At 40.3% G+C, this 24,277-nt stretch overlaps 1 protein-coding gene across 1 annotated transcript; it reads right to left on the reverse strand.

Moving 5' to 3' along the window:
- Positions 1 to 247: 247 nt before the first annotated feature.
- On the reverse strand, positions 248 to 23,910 carry LOC145361073 (tumor necrosis factor ligand superfamily member 14-like). Its single transcript, XM_080216643.1, has 4 exons — positions 23,647 to 23,910; positions 18,920 to 18,950; positions 4,657 to 4,701; positions 248 to 971 (listed from the first exon to the last, which is right to left on the reverse strand). Exons 1-4 carry the CDS (start codon positions 23,866 to 23,868, stop codon positions 556 to 558), a joined length of 714 nt encoding a protein of 237 aa, XP_080072769.1. The 5' UTR covers positions 23,869 to 23,910; the 3' UTR covers positions 248 to 555.
- Between the last annotated feature and the right edge of the window lie 367 nt (positions 23,911 to 24,277).

The following is a 24,277-nucleotide window of genomic DNA, read 5'->3' on the forward strand; positions in this document are numbered from 1 at the left end:
CTTCCAACTTAACAAGACTGCAGAGCACCTTCACCACATGGACTACAGCAATTCAGGAATTCGCTGGCTCACTATTCTGAAGGCAACTCAAGATGGACACTCACATTCCCAGAATGAACTTTAAAGGTAAGGGCTTCAATGCTGTCAATTGGTGTTATACAAATTGTAAAACAGTAAATTGAACAATTTTCTCATTCTGGGGCTGTGGGAATTGTAATCTGCAATACAAAAATAAGAACCAGAGAAGCAGCAATAAATAAAGATTTACAAAAACAATTAATATTAAATGGGCATTATACAACTGGCAGGTTTTCACAGTTGCTGGAATCTTGTGCTGCTACTGGCAGTAGGAAATGAGGCACATGGGCACATTCAACATTACAACAAGATTCCAACCCAAGTTGGAATCCGAGTAAGTGCTTCCACGTTAAAAGCAAAAATACATACTTAGTTTATCACTATTGAGTGGCACATTCAGATATTAACATCCGCAAAGCAGAAAATGAGTACATGTTTGCTGAATGAGACAAATGAATAGAAAGTCTGGTAGACATATTAAATCATAAAAGCACCAAAGAATGTTTCTGCATCATTGGAGATTCTCAGAAGTTTTTTTTCTGTTATTTTAATGAACACCTGATCCCCTTCATTGAAATCAAATATTGCCCCCAGGTAGCTATTGTCCAGCCATTGGTCTGGTTTCTCCCCTGTGCAGAAGAATTTCCGAACAGCCATTAATTCAATAGGTCCTGGGTATGCTGCTCCCTCTTTGAAAACTGTCTGCTTCAGAAACCCGTTTCTTTCATCACCACAACTTATTTCTCCCAATAGGATCTTGGAGTAAATGAAGTAATGTCCAGATTTTTTAATCACCAAAGCTCCTTCCTTATAGTCAATTCCACGCAAGAAAGCAAACCCTTTGTTGTGCTCCCACTGTAGTCGGTCATACCCAGAGGCACTGCAGTTACATCCTGAAAGAATAAGAACATTTATAAATATTGTTCCAAACAGCCAAGTTCCATTATCCTTTCAGCATTATAAATTATCTGTGGTGACCATTCAAATTTTAATTGCTTCAACTACTCCATCATTCTCCTGATTCACCTCCATCTTGCAGCCTCTCTTGGACTCATCCAAACTTTTGCTGTCTGTAACTTATTTCGCACCAAGTTCAATTCATATACATTAGTTCCCTAGTCCAGCAAACGGTCAATTTTAAAAATCTAATTCTGATGTTTCATTCTCTCACTTCTTCCATCTTTGTAATCACTTCCTACCCTACAATACTTTGAGAACTCTACATTCCTCCTACTGTGGCCTCCTGTGTATCTTCCGCTTCCTTCACCCTGTCACTACTAAGCCACTTTTCAGGACCCTTTCTCCAAATCTTTTCATCTCTTTTGAAACACTGCTTAAAACCAACCTCTTTAATCTACATTAAGCCTATATTCCATTGAATATGGAAGGTTAGAGGTTTAACTGAGGTGTATAAGCTGATTAAAGGATTTTACAGGATAGGTACAGAAAATATTTCCTTTGGTGAGAGTGCAGAACAAGGGAGAATAACCTTAAAATAAGAGTGATGTTGTACAGGGCTGATGTCAGAAAGCACTTCTTTACAAAAAAGGCTAGTAGAAATCTGGAACCTTTTCCAAAAAAATGTTGTGGCTAGGGGTCAATTGAAGGGATCAATATAATGATTTCAGTTTAATGATTCACCTTATTTATAAATCAAAGTGAATCTGGGTAAGTATTTCCTAATCTGCTGTTGAGTTAACTGATGAAAGTTTTTTCTTTCTAATCTTCCCTTCAAATGCTTTTGCCTTCATATCACCCATATTTCTCTGAATGACCACCAACAACCACAGCAGCATCTTCTTGATAAGTAGGAGTTATATTTCCTTTAAGCACACAAAGAAGGCAATGGGATGAAGACATCTCATGTATCTTTTTCCCTAATCATATTGCTCATTAAAATTGGAAATGGGAGGCTCTTATGAGTAACTGAAGAGAAAGCCCATGACCATGAGGTGTGGAGAAATAATCTGCCCTTAGGCAGATCACCATCACAATTACAACCATTCAACTTTGTATCAGGTATGACTCCAGCCATTGAATAGTTTACATCTTGACCCCTAATGCATTTTGTGCTAGAGTTTCTCAGTTCATTTCTCCATCAATACCGTCCGTATGTCAAGGTAAGTTTCTCACATCTCTCCTTTGGTCTTCAGCTATGTCATTCATATCTGGATGAGATCTGGAACTGAGTAGTGAAACCCAAATTGAGCACTAGTGAGAAGATTATTGGTGAATAGATGTCTAGTTGAAACACTATTGATAATTCCTTCAGTCCCTTTATTGCTGATTGGAGATGGCAGAGAGGACAGTAATTGACAGAGATAGATTTGACCTGTTCTATGAGGATAGGACATATCTGGCTAATCTTTCAAATTTCTGGGTAGATACCAGTATCATAGCTATACTGGAACAACTTAGCTAGGGTTGTGGTACGCAGACCTTGAGCAGTACATCCAATGTGCTGTCAGGGTTCATAGTCTTTCTTTTGTCCACCGCATTCAATTACTTCTTAATATTGAGCCAACTAAAATGACCTGAAGCTGGTATTTATGATGGTGGGTATGACAAAGTAGCTGAAAAAAGTCATCCACTCAGCACTCCTGACTAAAAATTGTTCTTAACACTTGTGTTTCATCTACCAGAGTGTGCTCCCAGCTCTGCTGCACATGGAGCAGGATCAATGAGGGCCAGGAGACTTTTGTCTGACACACTAAAAGCTGTGAAAATGACTATGTCTCTGGATATAATCGTCTATGGGACAACCTTCCCAACTTCTAACTAACCTTGTAGCAGTTACATAAAACCAAGATTTTGTAGGGCATTAAGAGGTAACCATTTAGTTTGGGAATTGAATCACATAAATGGAAAGCAGATTCTCAGCGTTGTGATGTATGAGTGATCTTTTATCGAAATGTTTAAACTAGGTGCAAGAGTAGGCCATTCGGCTTTTTGAACCTGCCATTCAATATGATGATGGCTGACCCTCTATCTCCCCATATGCTTTGATACCATAAAAACCTAAAAGAAATCTATCTCTTTCATGAATATACTCAGTGACTTGGCCTCTGTGGTAGAGAATTCCACAGGTTCACTGCTCTTTGAGTGAGGAAGTTTTTCCTTATCTCAGTCTTAAATGGTTCATCCCTTTATCCTAAGACTGTGTCCCATGATTTCAGATTCCCCATCCAGTGAAAACATCCTCCTTTCATTTAATCTGTCCAGTCCTGTTATAATTTTACATTTCAATCTGATCTCCTCTCACCTTTCTAAACTCTACTGAATGTGGGCCCAGTCAAACATTAGACAGTCCTGCCAACCCCAGAGTCAGTTAATGAACCTTGATGCAAGTATATCCTTTCTTCAGTAGAGAGACCAAAACAGCTCGCAATATTTTAGGTGTGGTCTCACCAAGATCATGCATAATTACAGTAAGACAATCCTAATTCTGAACTCAAATCCTCTAACAATGAAGGCCAACATTCTATTGGCCTTCCTAATTAGTTGCTGCACATGCCTCTAAACTTTCATTGACTGGTGTACAAGGACACCCAGATCCCTTTGTACATCCACACTTGCCAGTGTATCACCATTTAAATAATACTCTTCCTTTGTGTTTTTCACACCAGTGTATAACTTCACATTTAGCCACGTTGTTTGCACCTGTCATGTGTTTGCCCATTCACTCAACTTGTATAAATAACCTTGATGCCTCCTTACATTCTCCTCACAACTCACAATTCTGCCCAGTTATATGTTGTTAGCATGGAAATGTTACATTTGGTTCCTTTATCCAGGTCATTTATATATTGTGAACAGGTGGGGCCCAGCACTGGCACTCAGAAGAAGACCCATTTATTCCCACTCTCTGTTTCCTTGTTAACCAATTCTTGATCCATGCCTATCTCATATGCTTTAATTTTGCCCATTAACCTCTTATGAAGGACCTTATCAAAAGGCTAAGTTCAAATATGCCATATCCACTGGTTCTCCCATAACTATTCTACCAATTACATACTCAAAAAACTCCAATGGATTTGTTATGCATTATTTGCTTATATAAACCCATGCTAACTTTGTCCAATCCTGTTAATGTTTTCCAAATGTTCTGTTATTTTTTTTTATAATAGACTCCAGTATCCTCCCCATTACTGATGTCAGGCTAACTGGTCTGTAATCCTCCCTTTTTTCTCTCCCTCCCTTTTTAAACAGTGGGGTTATGTTTGCATTCCTCCAATCTGTAGGAACTGCTCCAGAGTCCACAGGATTTTGGAAGATGAATCCCAATCCCTCCAGGGCCACAGTGACAATCCAAAATCTTACATGGTTACCTGGGCTTGCCCCTAAATTTCTTGTAGATTTATTGAATTCAGTTTGATCACGGCTGATCCTCTATCTCAGTTCCATATTCTCACTTTCTCCCTATATTGAACCCCCTTGTACTACCAGTAACAAGAACAGTAACAAGCACCTTTACAAGTTTTAAGACATCTTTATAAAATCACAGTTAATGCTTTGAGGTTATTGCAGTGACATGGAATGACAATCTGAATTTAATTACTCGCCAAGGTGTATTCTTACCAGTAACATGAGCTGCAGGCTTTGTTGAATCGCGGAAGATCTTGTCTAAATAACAAACAGATATTATGCATAAAATGACGTTTGAACATGTTCACCATAATACATATTTGATAATTAGTTAGAAAAAGGCGTAGAGCCAAATGAATGATAGATGCAGCATCCCTTCAAAAGCAGCTACATTCAGGTTCAGAAAATGACAGAAACAAAGGATGAAAGCATTGGCAATGATGGGGAAGAAATGAAGGTCAGTGAAGGTAAGAAAGCAAAGCTAATAGCAGTTTTCAGCACAGAAGGAAGTAATTTGGCCCATTGTGTCTGTGTAAATTGTTTGATTGCAATATCCAGAACTTGAGCCATTGGATGTCAGTGAAGCAGAAGGTCACTGAAAGCAGTGGTTTGAAGGAAAAGAGGAGAGAGGTTGGGAACAGTACATTGGGGCACGGAGGAAGGAAAGTGCCAGCGTGAACAAGGCATAGTGAGGTCTGTCAGTTCAAAATGAAAAGAACAAGAAAGGGAACAAGGATAGCCCGGGAAATTACCGACCGGTGAGTCTGACCACAGTGGTTGGTAAGTTGATGGAGAGGATTCTGAGGGACAAGATTTATGAGCATTTAGAGAAGTTTAGAATGATCAGAAATAGTCAGCATGGCTTTGTCAAGGGCAGGTCATGCCTCACGAGCCTAGTTGAGTTCTTTGAAAATGTGACTGAACACATTGACGAAGGAGGAGCGGTGGACGTGGTTTACATGGACTTCAGCAAGGTGTTTGATAAGGTCCCCCATGCAAGACTTCTTGAGAAGGTGAGAGGGCATGGGATCCAAGGGGCTTTGGCGTTGTGGATCCAGAACTGGCTTGCCTGCAGAAGGGTGGATGCATGGAGGTCGGTCACCAGTGGAGTGCCTCAGGGATCAGTTCTAGGACCCTTGCTGTTTGTCATTTTCATAAATGACCTAGATGAGGAAGTGGAGGGGGGGGTTAGTAAGTTTGTCGATGATACGAAGGTTGGTGGTGTTGTGGATAGTCTGGAGGGATGTCAGAAGTTGCAGCGTGTCATAGATAGGATGCAAGACTGGGCAGAGAAGTGGCAGATGGACTTCAACACAGATAAATGTGTAGTGGTCCATTTTGGCAGGACCAACAGGATGCAGGAGTACAATATCAAGGGTAGGAGTCTTAGCAGTGTTGAGGAGCAGAAGGATCTTGGGGTCCATAGGACTCTTAAATCGGCCTCGCAGGTCGAGGATGTGGTCAAGAAGGCGTTTGGTGTACTGGCCTTCGTTAATTGAGGGATTGAGTTTAGGAATCAGGAGGTAATGCTGCAACTTTATAGGACCCTTGTCAGACCCCACTTGGAGTACTGTGCGCAGTTCTGGTCGCCTCACTACAGGAAGGATGTGGAAGCTATTGAGAGGGTGCAGAGGAGATAGAACATAGAACATTACAGCGCAGAACAGGCCCTTCGGCCCACGATGTTGCGCCGACCAGTTACAAAAACAATGACCCACTAGCCTATACCAATCCCTTTTCGTCCATAAACCTATCCAGAGATCTCTTAAACGCCCCCAAACTAGACGCATTTACAACTGCAGCAGGCAGGGCATTCCAATCCCTCACCACCCGCTGGGTAAAGAACCTACCCCTGACATCCGTCCTGTAGCTACCCCCCCTTAATTTAAAGCCATGCCCCCTCGTGCTAGCTTTCTCCATCCGAGGAAAAAGGCTATCACTATCCACCCTATCTAAACCTCTAATCATCTTATATGTTTCAATAAGATCCCCTCTTAGCCGCCTTCTTTCCAACGAAAACAACCCTAAATCCCTCAGTCTCTCCTCATAGGACCTCCCCACCATACCAGGCAACATCCTAGTAAACCTCCTCTGCACCCTCTCCAAAGCCTCCACATCCTTCTTGTAATACGGGGACCAGAACTGCACACAGTACTCCAAGTGCGGCTGCACTAGAGTAGTGTACAGTTGCAACATGACGCTGCGACTCCTAAATTCAATCCCCCTACCAATAAACGCCAAGACACCGTACGCCTTCTTAACAACCTTATCTACTTGATTCCCAACTTTCAGGGATCTATGTACACATACACCTAGATCCCTCTGTTCATCCACACTATTCAAAGTCCTCCCGTTAGCCCTATACTCGACACATCTGTTGCTCCTACCAAAGTGAATTACCTCACACTTCTCCGCATTAAATTCCATCCGCCACCTCTCGGCCCAGCTCTGCAACCTATCTAAGTCTCCCTGCAGACTATGACACCCTTCCTCACAATCTACCACACCTCCAACTTTGGTGTCATCAGCAAATTTACTAATCCACCCAACTATACCCTCATCCAGATCATTAATAAAAATTACAAACAACAGTGGCCCCAAAACAGATCCCTGAGGCACACCACTCGTAACTGAACTCCATGATGAATATTTACCATCAACCACCACCCTCTGTCTCCTATCTGATAGCCAATTCCTGATCCAACTTCCTAGATTACCCACAATCCCATACATCTGCATTTTCTGCAGAAGCCTACCATGGTGAACCTTATCGAACGCCTTACTAAAATCCATATATACCACGTCAACTGCCTTGCCCCCATCCACCTCTTTGGTCACCTTCTCAAAAAACTCAATAAGGTTAGTAAGGCACGACCTACCCGCTACAAAACCATGCTGACTATTTCTAATCAATTCATTACACTCCAAATAACTATAAATCCTATCCCTAATAATTTTTTCTAAAACCTTGCCCACAACAGAAGTAAGATTTACAAGGATGTTACCTGGATTGGGTGGCATAGAACATAGAACATTACAGCGCAGAACAGGCCCTTCGGCCCACGATGTTGCACTGACCAGTTAAAAAGCAATGACCCTCTAACCTAAACCAATCCCTTATGAAGATAGGTCGCCTTATGAAGATAGGTTGAGGGAGCTCGGTCTCTTCTCCCTGGAGAGACGATGTTTGAGAGGCGACCTGATAGAGGTTTATAAGATGTTGAGAGGTATAGATGGGGTGGATTCTCGGAGGCTATTTCCCAGGGCTGAAATGGTCGCTACGAGAGGACACAGGTTTAAGGCGCTGGGAAGCAAGTACAGAGGAGATGTTAGGGGAAAGTTTTTCACTCAGAGGGTGGTGAGTGAGTGGAATCGGCTGCCGTCGGTGGTGGTAGAGGCAATCTTGCTGGGGTCTTTTAAAAGACTTCTGGATGAGTATGTGGGATCTAATGGCATTGGAAGTTACAGATAGTTCTATGGCTTGATAGGTATAGATGTGATCGGTGCGACTTGTGGGCCGAAGGGCCTGTTTGTGCTGTAGTGTTCTATGTTCTATAACAATAGAGGAAAGCAGTGCGGGGAGAGCATATCCATGAAGGGAAGAAATGTAAAATAAAATGGAGGTGAATGTGAAGTGTGTCATCTTAAAGAGGGCTAAGAATAATACATTCATGAGTACTGATTTCAGTTGACAGGGAAGACTGAGCTTTAACGTAGGGCTGGAATAAGAGTATTACTTTGAATTAAGGAGCTAAAGAAAAGTGCTAAGTGGAAAGGAGTGTAGAGAAGAAGACCCAGAACCGACATTCATTACATTGGCTGTGGGGTGACCTGGCCAAAGCAGGGACATATAATGCCATAAAATGTACAGGACAGACATACCATTCTTCCCAAATAGTACACACCAGCATTTAAGCTCCACTCGAGTCTCCTTCTATCTTTCACCATCTAACAGTGAGCATAATTACTCCTTTTTCAAATGAACATTAGAACAGCAATAGGCCATTTAGGTCCTTGAACCTGTTCTACAATTGAATGAGATCATGGCTGACGTGATATTTAATTTTATATTTGCCTTTGTCCCAAACCTTTTGATATGTTTAATAGATTTTTTTGTTAACCAATCTCATTTTTAACATTAACGATTCACTTACCATCAATTGTCGTTTCTGGAAGATAGTACCAAAACTCTTTGTGCGTAGAAGTGTTTTTTCTTAATTTGTCTCCTGAAAGGTCTGGCTCTAATTTTTAGATTTTCCACAGTTCCCAAGGTATGTTTTGTGGTGGCAGGTGTGGCCTGCTATTGACTGGTGGTCCCACCGCTATCAACGGATTTACCCTTTGCTCACACCCTCCACTGCTGAGAAACTGATGGCTGGGGGTCAAGATGTAGAATCAATTTGGATAGAGATAAAATATAGAAAAGATAAGAGGTCTCTTGTGGGAGCAGTTTATAGTCCCCCTAACTGTAGTACAGAGTATACAGGAATAATAAATTAGGTGTGAAAGAAAGGTACTGAAAGATACTCATGAGTGACTTTAATCTACAAGTAGATTAGGTGCATCAGATTGGCAAAGGTAGCCTGCAAAATAAGTTCATAGAGTATATTCAGAACAGTTTTTTAGAGCAGGACATTATAATGCCAACCAAGGAGCAGGTCATTCTAGTAATGAGACAGAATTAGTCAAGAACCTCACAATAAAGGAGGCTCTAGACAACAGTGATCATAACAGGATAGAAGCTTGCCTCCATTTGAAGGTGAGAAATGTAGGTCTAAGACTAGTGTTTTAAATCTAAGTGAAGGTAATTATAAGGATATGAAGGTAGATTTAGCTAATTTGAACTGGGAAACTAGATTAAAAGGTAAGATAGTAGGGATGCAGCAACAGACTTTTAAAGAGGCATTTAATAACTCTCAGCAAAGATTTAACCCAATAGTATAAGGAATGAAGAAATTAAATATAGTATCAACTGGAAAAAAACACCGTGCAATTCTGTGCAGATTCAAGGCACACCTAGAAATCAAATAGATTTTAAGAATTATCAAAGAATGACTAAAGAAAACAGAAGAGATTAAAGTATGAGAGAAAGGTAACTAGAAATATGAAAACAGGTAATTGGAGTTTCTACAAATAAGTAGAAAGGAAAAGAGTAACTGAAGTGAATGTTGGTCCTCTAGAGAGTCAGTCTGGGAATTAACAACAGAAAACAAGGAAATGGTAGGTTTTTGAGTAGTTATACTTTTGAGTATTTTGTGTCTGATATCACTATAGAAGATTTAGAAAACTTCCCAAAGATATTTGATAATCAAAAGGTGAAAAACTTAAAACAATCACCATCACTGGGGAAAATGTGCTGGGAAAACTATTAAACATAAAGGCTGACAAATTTCCAGGATCTGATGGCCTGCTTTCTTAGGTCTTAAAAGAAATGGCTGTAAAGATAGGCATTGTTTATAATTTTAAAATTCCTTGGATTCTTAAAGAGTCCTGGCAAGTTGATAAATAGCAAATGAAGCACCTTTATTCAAGAAGGGACACAAAGCAGGAAACTGAGGGGTGGTAATTATAGGACGGATGTCAGAGGTAGGTTCTTTACTCAGAGGGTAGTAAGGGTGTGGAATGCTCTGCCTGCAGCAGTTGTGGACTCGCCAACTTTAAGGGCGTTCAAATGGTCAGTGGATAGGCATATGGATAACATTGGAATAGTTTAGGTTAGAGGGTCATTAGATTCGTTCCACTGGTTGGCGCAACAGAGGGCCGAAGGGCCTGTACTGCACTATAATGTTCTATGTTCTATAGACCAGTTAGCTTAACATTTGACCTAGGGAAATTGCTAGAATCTATTATTAAGGAGGTTATGACAGGATACTTAGATAATCAGAATGGGATCATGCAAAGTTGACATGGTTTTGTGAAAGATAAATCATGTTTAACTAATTTATTAGAGGAAGTAACAAGTAAGAGGGATAAAGGGGAACCTGTAGATGTGTGCTTGGATTTCCAAAGGTTTTGACAAGGTGATATATCAAATGTTACTGCACAAAATAAAAGCTTCTGGTTAGGGGGCAGCCTACTGGCATGGACAAAGGACTGGTTAGCTAATGAAAAGCAGAGACCAGGGATAAATAGGTATTTTTCAGGTTGGCAAGCTGTAATGAGTAAAATGTCACAGGGATCAGTGCTAGGGTCTCAACTATTTACAACAGTGATGGGCAACCTTGGCTAATGAATGGGCCACATCAGTGGCCTTCTTTCATTGCGATGGGCTGCAAGATTGAAATCGGGCATGTTCACTAACCTTGGCCCCATGAATAAGATTAAAGAAAAATATGGTGGTAATAGTCAGAGAATTTAATTTTCCCAACATTGACTGGGACAGCCATAGTATTAGAGGATTGGATGGAGAGAAATTTGTTGAGTGTATTCAGGAGGAATTTTTCATTCAGTATGTGGATGGCCCGACTAGAGAGGGGCAAAACTTGACCTCCTCTTGGGAAATAAGGAAGGGCAGGTGACAGAAGTGTTAGTGAGGGATCACTATGGGACCTGTGACCATAATTCCATTAGTTCTAAGAAAGCTACAGAGAATGGTAGGTCTGTCCCAAATTGGGGCAAGGCCAATTTTGATGGTAGCAGGCAGGAACTTTCAAAAGTTAATTGGGAGAGTCTGTGGGAAGGAAAAGGGACATCTGGAAAGTGGCATGCTTTCAATAATGTGTTAACTAGGGTTCAGGATAAACACATTCCTCTTAGAGTGAAGAGCAAGCTGGCAGAAGTAGGGAACCCTGGATGACTCGGGATATTGAGGTCTTGGTCAAGAAGAAAAAAGAGGCACACGACATGCATAGGCAGCTGGGATCGTGAATCTCTTGAAGAGTATAGGGGGTGTAGGATTAGAGTTAAGAGAGAAATCAGGAGGGCAAAAAGGGGACATGAAATTGTTTTGGCAGATAAGGCAAAGGAGAATCCAAAGAGCTTCTACAAATACATAAAGGGCAAAAGGGCAAAAAAGTTTCTAAATACATTTAATACAACACGCAGGAGAGCAGGAACAGGCTGTTGAGTTAGATAATCAGCCGTGATCATAATGAATGGGAGAGTAGGCTCTAAGGATCAAATAGCCTACTCCTGCTGCTAGTTTTTATGTTTCTATAAGGAGTTATAAAGAATACTTAATCATTTATATATTAGTAGAACTAGCATCAATCTCAAATGGTAAAAAATGGTAAAACAAAATAAATATTTACGCTTTGGACACAGAGAGAGCACACGGCTCTCACAGGCAATGCTGTGAGCAATTAGCACACACCTCATTTCGCTTGGCCTTGAGTTACACGCGTATCACTTCAATCATACCGGTAGGAAAAAACTGCAGATGGAAATCAGCAGAATATGACAATCCTCCACATTCATGTGGGCAACAGTCAAAAAATGTCTTGAGGGCTGCACTCAGAAGACAGATGGGCCGCTTGTGGCCTCCGAGCCATAGGTTGCCTATCATATCCATGACTTTGATGAAGGGACAAAACGTATGGTAGCTAACATTTATCGTAGACAACAAGGTAGGTAGGAAAGTAAGTTGTCAAATGAGGATAAAAAGACTACAAAACGATATGGACAAGTTAAGTGAGTGGACAAAAATTTGGCAGATGAAGTATAATGTGGGAATATTTGAACTTGGTCACTTTGGCAGGAATAATAGAAAAACTGAATATTATTTAAATGGACAGAGATTGTAAAACTTTCAGATATAGAGGGATCTGGGAAGCCTGGAACATGAGTCACAAAATGCAGGAACAGCAATTAATTAGGGAGACAAATGGTCTGTTGGCATTTATTGCAAAGTGATTTGAATACATAAGTAGAGATGTTTCACTGGAGCTATACTGTGCCTTGGTGAGATTGCACTAAGAGTACTAGTTACAGTTTTGGTCACCTAATATGAAAAAGGATACAATTGCACTAAAGCAGTTCAAAGAAGGTTCACTTGACTCTTTTCTAAAATTAAGATTACCTTATGAAGAAAGGTTGAACAGGGTGGTCCTACACCCATTGGAGTTTAGAAAACTGAGAGGAACTTCACGGAGAAGATGTTTCCTATCACAGGGAGACTAGAACTAGGGGACACTGTTTAAAAATAAGGGATCTCCCATTTAAGACAGAGAGAAGATTTTTTTTCTCTGTGCGAAATTCTCTTTTTCAAAGAGCATTGGAGGTTGGTTCATTGAATTTATTCAAGGCAATGTTACATAGTTTTTCTCATAGGCAAGGAAGTCAAGGGTTATCAGGAGCAGAGAGAGAAGTGGAGTTGAGCCCACAATCAGATTAGCCATAATCTTCAATGGAAGAATAGGCTCGAGGGGCTGAATGTCCTACTTCTGCTCCTAAGTCCTATGTTCTTACATTAATATATTGTAAATTTTGATTAGATCATTCCCTAACCTTCTAAATTGGAACGATACAATGTTAGCTTGTGCAATCATTCCTCCTAATTAAAGCCTTGGGGCTCAGGTATCATTGTAGGAAATCTCCACATCACTTCTTACAGGGGTAATATATCCTTCCGCTGATGTGGTGCTTAGAACTGCTCACAATATTTTAGGTCTGATCTAGACAGGGGTTGAGATAGCTGAAGCAGGATTTCTCTATCCTTCACATTCTAGTCCTCTAAGTTTTAAAAGAAGCATTTCTTGAACGTTATTGATTATCATCTGTAACTGTTCTTGACATTTTGACCTTCAAGTCCCTTTCAGCCTTCACTGTTTCTAGCTTTGGTCAGCTGTAACTGAGTTGGTAGCCCTTTGAGTCAGTTGATTCAGGCTCCACACCAGGATTTTGGCACAAAAAATCATTTCCCTGCAGTAGGAGGCGCTGTATTTCAGATGAGATGCTAAACAGAGACCCTGTCCTTTCAGGTTGATGTAAAAGGACAATGGCATTATTTCAAAAAATGCTAGAAAGTCTCCAATGTCCTGGCCAATATATGTCCCTGAATCAACAGCACATAAGATAGCTTATTTGACCATTAGCACATTGTAGTTTATGGAGTTTGGTGCTGCATTTCCAACAGTGACTGCACTTCATGTAAGTATTTCACTGCCTAGAAAGTACGTTATTCTATCCTTTTATCTCAAATTTGTTTACACTGAAATCCATTTGCCAATAGTGTTGCTGATTCATCCAATCTATCGGTATCCCTTTGTAATTTTATTCTTCCATGTATACTGCTTACAATGGCATTTATCTTTGTAACATCAGCAAATTTGGATATGTGGTTTTCTTTCCCATTATCTAAAATCTAAGTCATCAATAAATACAGTGAACAGTTGAGGCCCCAATGTATATCTTTGTTGGGAGGATCAACAGGTTGATATTTGATCTGTCATCAAATCTTACCAATTAGAGTACTTTCCCATTGTCTCTGCCATTCTATAATTCCCTGGTTTTTCTCTCTCTCATTTTGCTTAAACAGGTGAGTGAAATATGCAGTTTTAGAATGTATAGGAACTGTTCCCAAATTGAGAGAACTTTGGAAGATCCACAGTGCTGCTAGAGGATCATAGAAATCCTGCAGTACAGAAAGAGGCCATTCGGCCCATCGAGTCTACACCGACCACAATCCCACCCAGGCCCTATATCTTTTACCCAGTAATCCCTCTAACCTACGCATCTCAGAACACTAAGGGGCAATTTTAGCACAGCCAATCAACTTAACCTGCACATCTTTGGACTGTGAGAGGAAACCGGAGCACCCGGAGAAAGCCCACACAGACACGAGGAGAATGTACAAACTCCACACAGACAGTGACCCAAGCTGGGAATCAAACCCAGGTCCCTGGAGCTGCGAATCAGCAGTGCTAACCACTGTGCTACCATGCCATTACGTCCAACAGTGAAATCCATGTTAAATTTAGCTACAGCAAGAACCTTGAGCAGAAACGTAAGTAACGTTTGGAGTCCGAAAGCATCTGTGTGCAGCTGAAAAAATGCCTAGTACAGTCACTAGAATGAAATGTTGCACTCTACAGATGCAAGAGTTGGACACTGAAGACAGAGGGTAAAGATAACAACTTTTGAAATGTGCAAATGAAAGAGAATGTTCAGAATCAGCTGGATGGATGGAAAGATAAATGAATGAGTTGAATCAAGAGTAGAAGTTCAAGAATCAAAGCGTTACTAAGTACAGAGGCAGAGAGAGAAAAAGATAGCCAAGTATGGACATTGGAAACAAAGACCTGAGAACCTTCTTCTGGCAACAACTTAAGGAGACACTGAGGGTAAAAATAGAAGAGGAAGAAGATAAATTGGTTAAGTGAACAACACTGAGATGAGTGTCCTGAATTCTTATGGAAATGGAAGGGATCTTTGACTTGGATAAAATAGCACCAGAACCCTGATTCCACAAATCCCGCAATCAAACCCAGCACCCACCATTTTCACCAAGGTGGAGAAATGGAGTAGGTTGTAGTTTAAACATCCATAATTCATGGAGACAGCTGCACATGTAAAAGTGTAGCTACACTGAAGCAAATACAATTTTCATTAAAGGGATGTAAAAAACATAACTCCTGGGCTTTAGACAAAAAACTGTTGGAGTCATTTGGAGAGGTACTGTACTCTTCTGGATATATAACAGTGTCCCCTTTCAGAGAGATAAGGTACCCTTTGAGATTGTTAAAATTGAATTGGAACTGTCAAATTGACAAGGCAATTAAATCTCCTGCTTTCTAAATGAAAAGAAAACAGCTTGCTAGTGACATTGCAACTACTTGCAATGTCACTAGCTGTCTGTTGACATAAACTTGAAGGTTATCATTATAGGATTAGTGCTGCTTGATTTATTCCACAATACAGCATTATTACAGTGGGAGGGCCTGAAGGTTCACAATTTTATTGACTGCTCCAAGTGGCTATAAATTCTTTGATGTTGGGCTGTGAATTTAAATAGTTGTTTTTCATAAGGCATTAAATACTTGAAGGAATTTAAATATACGTATCAATGGAAATATTTTTTAAATAATGAAATCATCAATTGACACTTAGAACTTTGTTTTATTTAATCTCTTGGTGGATACTGGATGAGTTGGCATAGAGAGAGAGTATGGGAAAATAGTGATGACTGGGTTGGGATGAGTTGGCACTAATTTGGCATTGGGACTATAAAGAGCCATGAGGATGGATAGAGAATCATGGTTGGCATAAAGGGTCTGAGGGGCCATGGGGGGGTGGGTGTGGGGCCCAAAGTGGCATGAATTGTAATGGCTGGGGCATGGTGTGTGAGGGCCAAAGGACTATTTTTTGTTTCATTGAATTTGTTTTACAGTTGGGACAAAATCCCAGAGTACCAAAGAGGGCCTATCATGCAGCCTTTCTCTGTTCCTGACAGTCCTGCACCTGCCTTGAGGGGCAGTGCACCCAAATCCGGTGACCCCAGCACAGCCCCTCACTTTAAGTATCTACAGGAAAGACTAACATAATTTAGAGAGGCGGTGGGAAGGATTCAGTTACGCTATTGCTCATCATCTATGGGAGTAGATGTGCATGGACTAGTCAGAGTCGTATGTTGGGCATATTGTTAGAACATAGAACATTACAGCATAGTACAGGCCCTTCAGCCCTTGAAGTTGCACCGACCTGTGAAACCAATCTAAAGCCTATCTAACCTACACTATTCCAATATCATCCATAGTTGTCTATAGAATCCCTACAGTGCAGAAGGCTGATTAAATCTGCATCAACTCACCACCACAGCATCTTACCCAGGCCCACTCACTGCCCTATCCCCCAACCTTCACACTTTTGCACACTAAGGGGCAATTTAGCATAGCCAATTCACCTAACCTGCACTCTTTGGACTGTGGGAAGAAACTGGAGCACCCAGAGGAAACCTTTGCAGACACAAGGGGAACGTGCAAACTCCACATAGATCGTCACCCAAGGCCGGAATTGAACCTGGCACTTTGAAACAGCAATGCAAACCACTGTGGCCCCATGCCATTTATCATCAGGATAAATAATTTACATGAGGTTGGTTATGCAGCTATTTATAAATCTGCTGATAGCACAAAATCGGGCACAGGGGTTGGAATATTTAGACAAATAATTTGATTGCAAATCAATTTAATTACGTTAAGGGCCTGGGGATGAGAATGTCTGAAGTCTTTTGATATTGGTAAGTGCAGTATCATGTCGTTGAAAAGGGAAAACCCCATATGTGTGTACTATGCAGGGTTCCTGTTGAAGGTTAGACATCAAGAGAGGGACCTGGGGGTTTCAGTTGATCATACAATCACTGATATTGCATTAAATGTTCAAAAGCAGCATAAGATAATGCCATTGGGAAAGTAAATAGCATTTTATGTTGAAGTATATTGTAAAACTAAGGGTGCTATATGAGCCTTTGATATGGACCATTTGATTTAGGTTTTCAAGTATGTTGGGACTATGAAACTTAAATGGAACATGCAGGATAGTGATCAACGCAGTACTACAGAACAAAGAACAGAACAAAGAAAATTACAGCACAGGAGCAGGCCCTTTGGCCCTCCAAGCCTGCACCGATCATGCTGCCCAACTGAACCAAAATACCCTACCCTTCCAGGGACCATATCCCTCCATTCCCATCCTATTCACATATTTGTCCAGTTGCCCTTTAAAACTCACTATCGTATCTCCTTCCACTACCTCCCCCAGCACTGAGTTCCAGGCATCCACTACCCTCTGTGTAAAAAACTTGCCTTGTATGTCTCCATAGAATCCCTACAGTGCACAAAGAGGCCATTTGGCCCATCGAGTCTGCACCAACCACAATCCCACCCAGGCCCTACCCCCATATCCCTACATATTTACCCGCTAATCCCTCTAACCTACGCGTCTCAGGACACTAAGAGGCAATTTTAGCATGGCCAATCAACCTACCTGCGCATCTTTGGACTCATAAGAACATAAGAAATAGGAGCAGGAGTAGGCCATCTAGCCCTTCGAGCCTGCCCCGCCATTTAATAAGATCATGGCTGATCTGTCGTGGCTCAGTTCCACTTTCCCGCCCTCTCCCCATAACCCTTAATCCCCTCTCTTATCAAAAACCCATCAACCCGCGTCTTAAAAATATTTAGCGAGGCAGCCTCCACCACTTCAACTGGCATAGAATTCCAGAGATTCACCACCCTTTGAGTGAAGAAGTTCCTCCTCAACTCCGTTCTAAACCGCCCCCCTTTTATCTTTAGGCTGTGCCCCCTAGTCCTACTGTCTTTTTTGAGCGGGAAGAGTCTTTCCACGTCTATCCTATCCATCTCCTTTAAACCTTGCCCCTCGTACCGTAAACCTATGCCCTCTAGTAATTTAAGAGTCAATTACACCCTGGGAAAAAGCTTCTGACTATCCACTCTGTCCATGCCCCTCATAGTCTTGTAGATTTCTATCAGGTTGCCCCTCAAACACCGTCACTCCAGTGAGAACAAACCAAGTTTCTCCAACCTCTCCTTATAGCTAATGCCCTCCACATCAGGCAACATCCTGGTAAATCTTTTCTGACCCTCTCCACACTGGTAGTGTGGCGACCAGAATTGATCACTATATTCCAAGTGCAGCCTAACTAAGGTTCTATGAAGCCGCAACATGACTTGCCAATTTTTAAACTCAATACCCCGGCCGATGAAGGCAAGCATGTTAAAACTTGCAACGAAACTCAATACACCCACCTTTATCTCATATCGTTTAATACCTTTGGTTAACAAGAATCTATCACCTCAGATTTAAAATTAATGATCGAAAAATCCAAGAATGAGCTCCAGGCTTTTCTATTGTCGACAACCCAACAACATCATCAATTGCTAACATTCACACTGATTTCTGCTGCCTGACTTTGTCCAGTGTTGATATCAAACTCTTCTAAACATGATCAATCCTTCCTGGTACCTGCTTCAAATTCTGCCAATGTCACCAGTACAATTATCAGCAATAACCCTTGCAATGTCAACACTAACCCTTTCAAATTTCACCATCAAACACTTGCAGTGTGGATTAGTTATAGAATAAAGCTCCTCCTAAAACTGTCCTTCAATCAGCCCAAATCTGATATAGCACTGGGTAAATATCAGTAACATTAATTTAACAATGTAACTGCTTTTAATAAGATCAGACAAGAAGATGCATGATTTTTTTCTATATTCTACACCGGCCATCCCTGTGGTCTTTCTGAATATTTTGAGACAAACCGAGTGTTGTGGATCTTCACTGCATTTATACTGTTCCAATTCAGTGTTGGACCCTCACACTATCACCTTAAATCTATCAAGCTGGACTGGACACAAATTCAAATCTCAGGGTAAAAGGTTACTTAACTATTTCAGCAAATCACACATATTCCTAGATAACAATCATGCAATATACAATTCTACTGAATGCATACATCTTGTAGGAATATATTACTGCACTTGTAAATTTGTTTTAATTTAATGGTAGCTTCACTCACCTTGGAGACTTCCAACAATAAGTGAAGTGTTCTGAAATAATATAAGGGAAAAACAGTCAGAATGTGCAACAATATCAGTATAATGGAAGTTACTCACCCAGAGGTCCTGGCTGGATTGCCAAAGCAGTGCATTGTAGTTTTATGGAAACCTTGATCAGATTCACTGATGTGTTCCATTCCTACAGTCAGTAATTTCATTTGCACTAAGACCTATCAGCTGAAATGTTAAATTATGTTTCTCTTTTAGGGGCTGAATATTTCCAGTATTTTTTGTTTTTAATAGTTTACATTACCTATCCGACTGACTGCCTCTGGCAGTTAGTATGACTTTTCTATTAAAGCATTGAAAGCTTCATTGCAGCTGAATTCAACAAAACAAAGAACAAAGAACAACACAGCATGGGAAACAGACCCTTCAGCCCAACGAGCCCATGCCACCATTTCAACATTGTGAGTTCCCTCTTCCACCCATGACCCTTGTCTATGCTTATGGCACTCCACATTGGAGACCAGATTGAGGGGAGACTAATTTAGGGACAATTTGTTACACCAATCAGCCTAAAAGCACATCTTTGGGGTGTGGGAGGAAACCCACGCAAGCACGGGGAGAATGCGCAAACTCCCACAGACACTGGCCCAAATCCATGTATCTGCATAGCAAACAGTGATATTCACTGAGCTGTCGTGTTGCCCATCAGCTGGTCCAGTTTAAGCGTACACTAACGATGTGAAGCACTAGGCTACTCTCGAAACATCCAAGAGCAGCCCTCACACAACCCACCGCGTGTATGCCCCTTGTTGGATAACAAGGTGGACCGAAGCACCTGTGGATTAAAAGAGAAAAACATCAATAACGTGCACATCTTATGCAAACATTCAAGGGAATCCCCAGAAGCTCAAAAGTAAAACAAGTTTAATGTTTAATGTTAACATTTGGTTCAGGAAGGATTAGATAGTGAACTGGTTTAGCAAAACCATATTTAACCCCAGAAGCTTAAATGTAGTGCAAGTAGATGGAATGAGATTCTTCTCAGAGCGTTCCTTCACCGTGACACCACACTGTCACACAACATGCCATCTTAATATCGTTCTTGTTTTAATTAATATGTTTGCTGGATTTGGTGCTGCTTGACACATAATTCCATCCAGTGTTTATTTCACTTGATGACAAAGCAGAATAGCAGGAAATGGAGTCTAAATTCAGAGTAAGACTTGTTTTCACCACACTTACATGTCTCTGTGGCTTTTAGATTAACCATAGATGTTCAGTCAAACAATAAATATCTGACAATAAAATAGATAAAAACAAAAATATATAAAATGGAAGGAGACATAGAGGGCAGGTTACATTGTGTGAAGTGCTTGAAACATCATCACCTTGTTTCTATAATGTTCCCAGAATTAGGTTAATCCGCCAGTGGTATTGACCCAATTCTAGACTAGAATGATAGAAAGTTATCACACAAAATTATGTCATTTGGCTATTGGTTATGTGCGACCTCTTCACTAAAACAATCCAATACTAATCCTAACACCATGCTGTCTCCCCCATAACTCTGTACATTGTTCTGTTTAAGATATTTATCTAATTTTACTTTTCAAGTTTCGGTGTTCACTCCTTGTAAAATTCTGTCTATTTTAATTATGATCATCTTTCTACTCACTTTCTTAGTGATAATTTTAAATGAATCACTAATTCTTAATACAGCAAAAATAAACTTTCCCTATTCATTCTGTTCATGGCACCAACCATGACTCAGTGATAGCTCTCTCATATCTGAGTTCAATATTGTGGGTCCAAGCCCTACTCTGGAGGCCTGAGAATATTTATGCTCATGCTAAAGTGCCGTACAGAGGGAGGCACTTGGAATGCCTTTGAATGAGATTTTAAACCAAGCCCCAACTGTCATCTCAGGTAAATGACACCACCAAAATTTATTTAATTGCTGTTTGTGGGGTCTGGCGTGCAGATTAGTTGCCTGTATCACACAGTAACACATACATGGCATACGATTTTTACATTGTTCCTTTCTGTTATCTCTAATGCTCACTCAATGCATTTCTCATGTTTATTCACAAATCCAGTGAAAAACTTGCCCTGACTTATTTTCTTACTTATAACTTCCTTCTCAATTAATTTATGAGTTTTGGACTTCTTCACCATAAGGTCAGTTTGCCAATTCAGTTCACATCTTGAAAAAATTCAACCTTGAAACCTCTTTTCCAAAAATGGTCCAACATTTTAGCTTTCCTTTAAAATTTAAATTCCAGGTACTTATCATTACCTTTCTGGGCCTATCCTACTCTTCTTAAATTGTTTCACAAGCAAATCATACCTATGTGTGCCTTGAAGAGTATCTTCACTGGTCCTGCTATCTCAGTAAGTTTTTGTTAACATGTCTAAGAAACTGAATAGCATGATTTTTGTGGTAATTATTTGTTGCTACAGGAATACCTCTGCCTCGCCTGAGTCGCTCCCAATATTAATAAATAATAGAGCAACATATCAGATCTTGTTTCAGTCTTAATCTACTGTGATTTTTACAAAAGATGAACATAAGTTAATATGCTGACAGTAATTTGCATACATATTTACAGTAAAATTATTATATCTAATTCATTGAACAACAAGAGATTGCAGTTTTAATGCTTTGCTATTTTGAAAATAACTTTTATGCAAAATCTTTTATATAATTCACAATTTTTGTCACAACTCAAACTTTGTTATAACCCCAGATCTCTGATTGAATGAACATTATAATCTATCACTCTCTCTCATAATCACAAAGTTAATGTACTCTACAACGCCATTACCTTCCTCCTGATCACACGCTGTATCGCTATTTTATGCAATCAAACATTCTACTAAGTACAATAGCAGCTCTTTCCAACTCTGCCTTTTTGCAAATTAATGTGGTTTAATTTGATTATCTTTACCCCTTTATTTATTAAATATTGACAAGATAAATATCCCAAAACATTCTATAATGTAAATTAAATTCTTGCAGATATCTGATCCATCTCTATAACTTTAACTTTCCGAGTATAGTCACTGTCACTGTCAGGTCTGTCCAATGCTGTTTTCAAACTGATTATGAGGAACAAGATTTGAAAAATAGCTTTTGTTCATCTCTACGATTTCCTTCCATTCTGCCTCATGGGGAGGTGATGGCATAGTGGATTGTCACTGGACTAGTAATCCAGAGACCCAGGGTGATGCTCTGGGAACTGGATTCAAATCCCACCATGGCAGATGCTGAAATTTAAATTCCGTCAAAAAACCTGGAATTCTAATGGCCATGAAACCATTGCTGATTGTCATAAAAACTCATATGGTTCACTAATGTCCTTTAAGGGAGGAAATTGCTATTCTTTGCTGACCTGGCCTACATGTAACTCAAGATGTGGTTGCCTCTGAAATGGCCTAGCAAGCTAATCAGGTCAAGGGTAATTAGGAATGTCAATAAATACTGGTTCATCCATTGATTGCACATTCCGTGAATGAAAGGAAATACTGGACTATACAGTATAGTCCACATTGAATGTTTAATCGTGATAACCCACCCTCCTGAAGCAATGGGCCCAACCTGCTCAGTAGCCTGTGTATACATTCTGTGGTTACAGCACACAAGCCACACATTGGCAACAAAGCAGATTCCCACTAGTAAACCTTGTGAGAGTTGAGGTGATTAATAAACTCTGGCGGTCTTCAACATCAGAGAATCACCTTCATTTGAACAATATGACTATCAGCAATGTGACTATTAATTCAGTTCATTCATTCATGGAGAGTTTGTTAGTGACTTGTGGTGAACACAGCAACCCTGAGAGCTTAATTGACTTTAATTGATTAAACTCCTGGGTTAGATTTATTTTTGCTGACATATACTTGACCTGTTCAACAATTGAAATGATGTACATTCAAGGAGAGGTGATGGCCTAGTGGTATTGCTTCAGGAGGGGGTGTTATCACAATTAAACATTCAATGTGGACTCTATGATTCCATATTTCTTTTCATTCATGGAATGTGGGAATCAATGGGTCCAGAAACTCAGCTAATGTTATGGGGACCCGGATTCAAATCCCATTGCGGCAGATTGTAGAATTTGAAGTCAATAAAAAATATCTGGAATTAAGAATCTACTTATGATCAGGAAACCATTGTGGATTGTCGGAAAAGCCCCATCTGATTCACTAATGTTCTTTAGGGAAGGAAATCTGCTGTCCTTACCTGATCTGGCCTACATGTGACTCCAGAGCCACAGCAATGTGATTGACTCTCACTGCTTTCAGGCAACGAGGGATGGGCAATAAATGTTGGCCAGCCAACAACGCCCATGTACCACAAATTAATTTAAAAAAAATTCTTCCTGAATGTACCCTAGTCATTTCCAGCCCTGAAGGATTTTGTGCAGAATTGAAAGTGTCTAGCATTTTATTAATACAGTCTGTTATACGTTGTCACAGAGGTATCAATTAGCTGATAGGCTCAAAAGTCATGATGTGGAGATGCCAACGTTGGACTGGGGTAAACACAGTAAGAAGTCTGACAACACCAGGTGTAAGTCCAACCGATTTATTATATAGTACTAGGCTCAAAAGTGTACGGTAACAAAATAGTTACTGACATTCCAAATTTTCTTTTTGTATGCGGATTGCAGTTATCTACATGTATCTTCAACAACCTAATTTTGTATAAGAGAAGGATAAATTGTATATGGTTTACCTTGGTGGCTAAAAACATGGAACTGAATTCCTGAACATCAGATCGCAGTTTCCACAGATAAAATGCTCCAAATCCATCTCCAATCAGAGCCAATAACACCAGCATCAGAAGGAACTTGTGTGCAAAAGTCAATTTTTTCCGTTTAGTCGAGGTTGCAAAAGGGACTGTGTCTGTCTGTCCATCCACAACAAAAATTGAAGGATAAACATAATTGTCCCCCATTTTTGGGGCTCTTTGGGTGCAAAAAAAATCAATCAAGGAAAACTTTTTGGTAAAGTTAGATTTAAAACCAAAGTGATGTTCATCAATTCAAGAGCGCCGCCGGTCCCCAGACAGAATCATTCACTCTGTAATGGGCAAATCTTGTGGCTCAGTGCTTTATATCATTACTAAACAGCCACCCACTGCCTTTTGTCAATTTGAAACCACATATTTAGCTTTCAATAACTCTGATCACTGGGCTTCCTGCAGCTTGTCGAAATGACACAACAGCGAGAATGGATGCTTTTACCAGCAGTAACCACACTTGCAGGATGTGTATAGATTATTGCTTCACGCAAGAAACAATTACTTTCTCAATATTTCTGATACCTTTTATCAGATTTGTCATCATTTTCTCTTCTGCAATTTC

Source organism: Carcharhinus amblyrhynchos, chromosome 33 (genome assembly GCF_965287045.1).
Source record: "Carcharhinus amblyrhynchos chromosome 33, sCarAmb.v2.hapA, whole genome shotgun sequence".
Classification (NCBI taxonomy): Eukaryota; Metazoa; Chordata; class Chondrichthyes; order Carcharhiniformes; family Carcharhinidae; genus Carcharhinus; species Carcharhinus amblyrhynchos.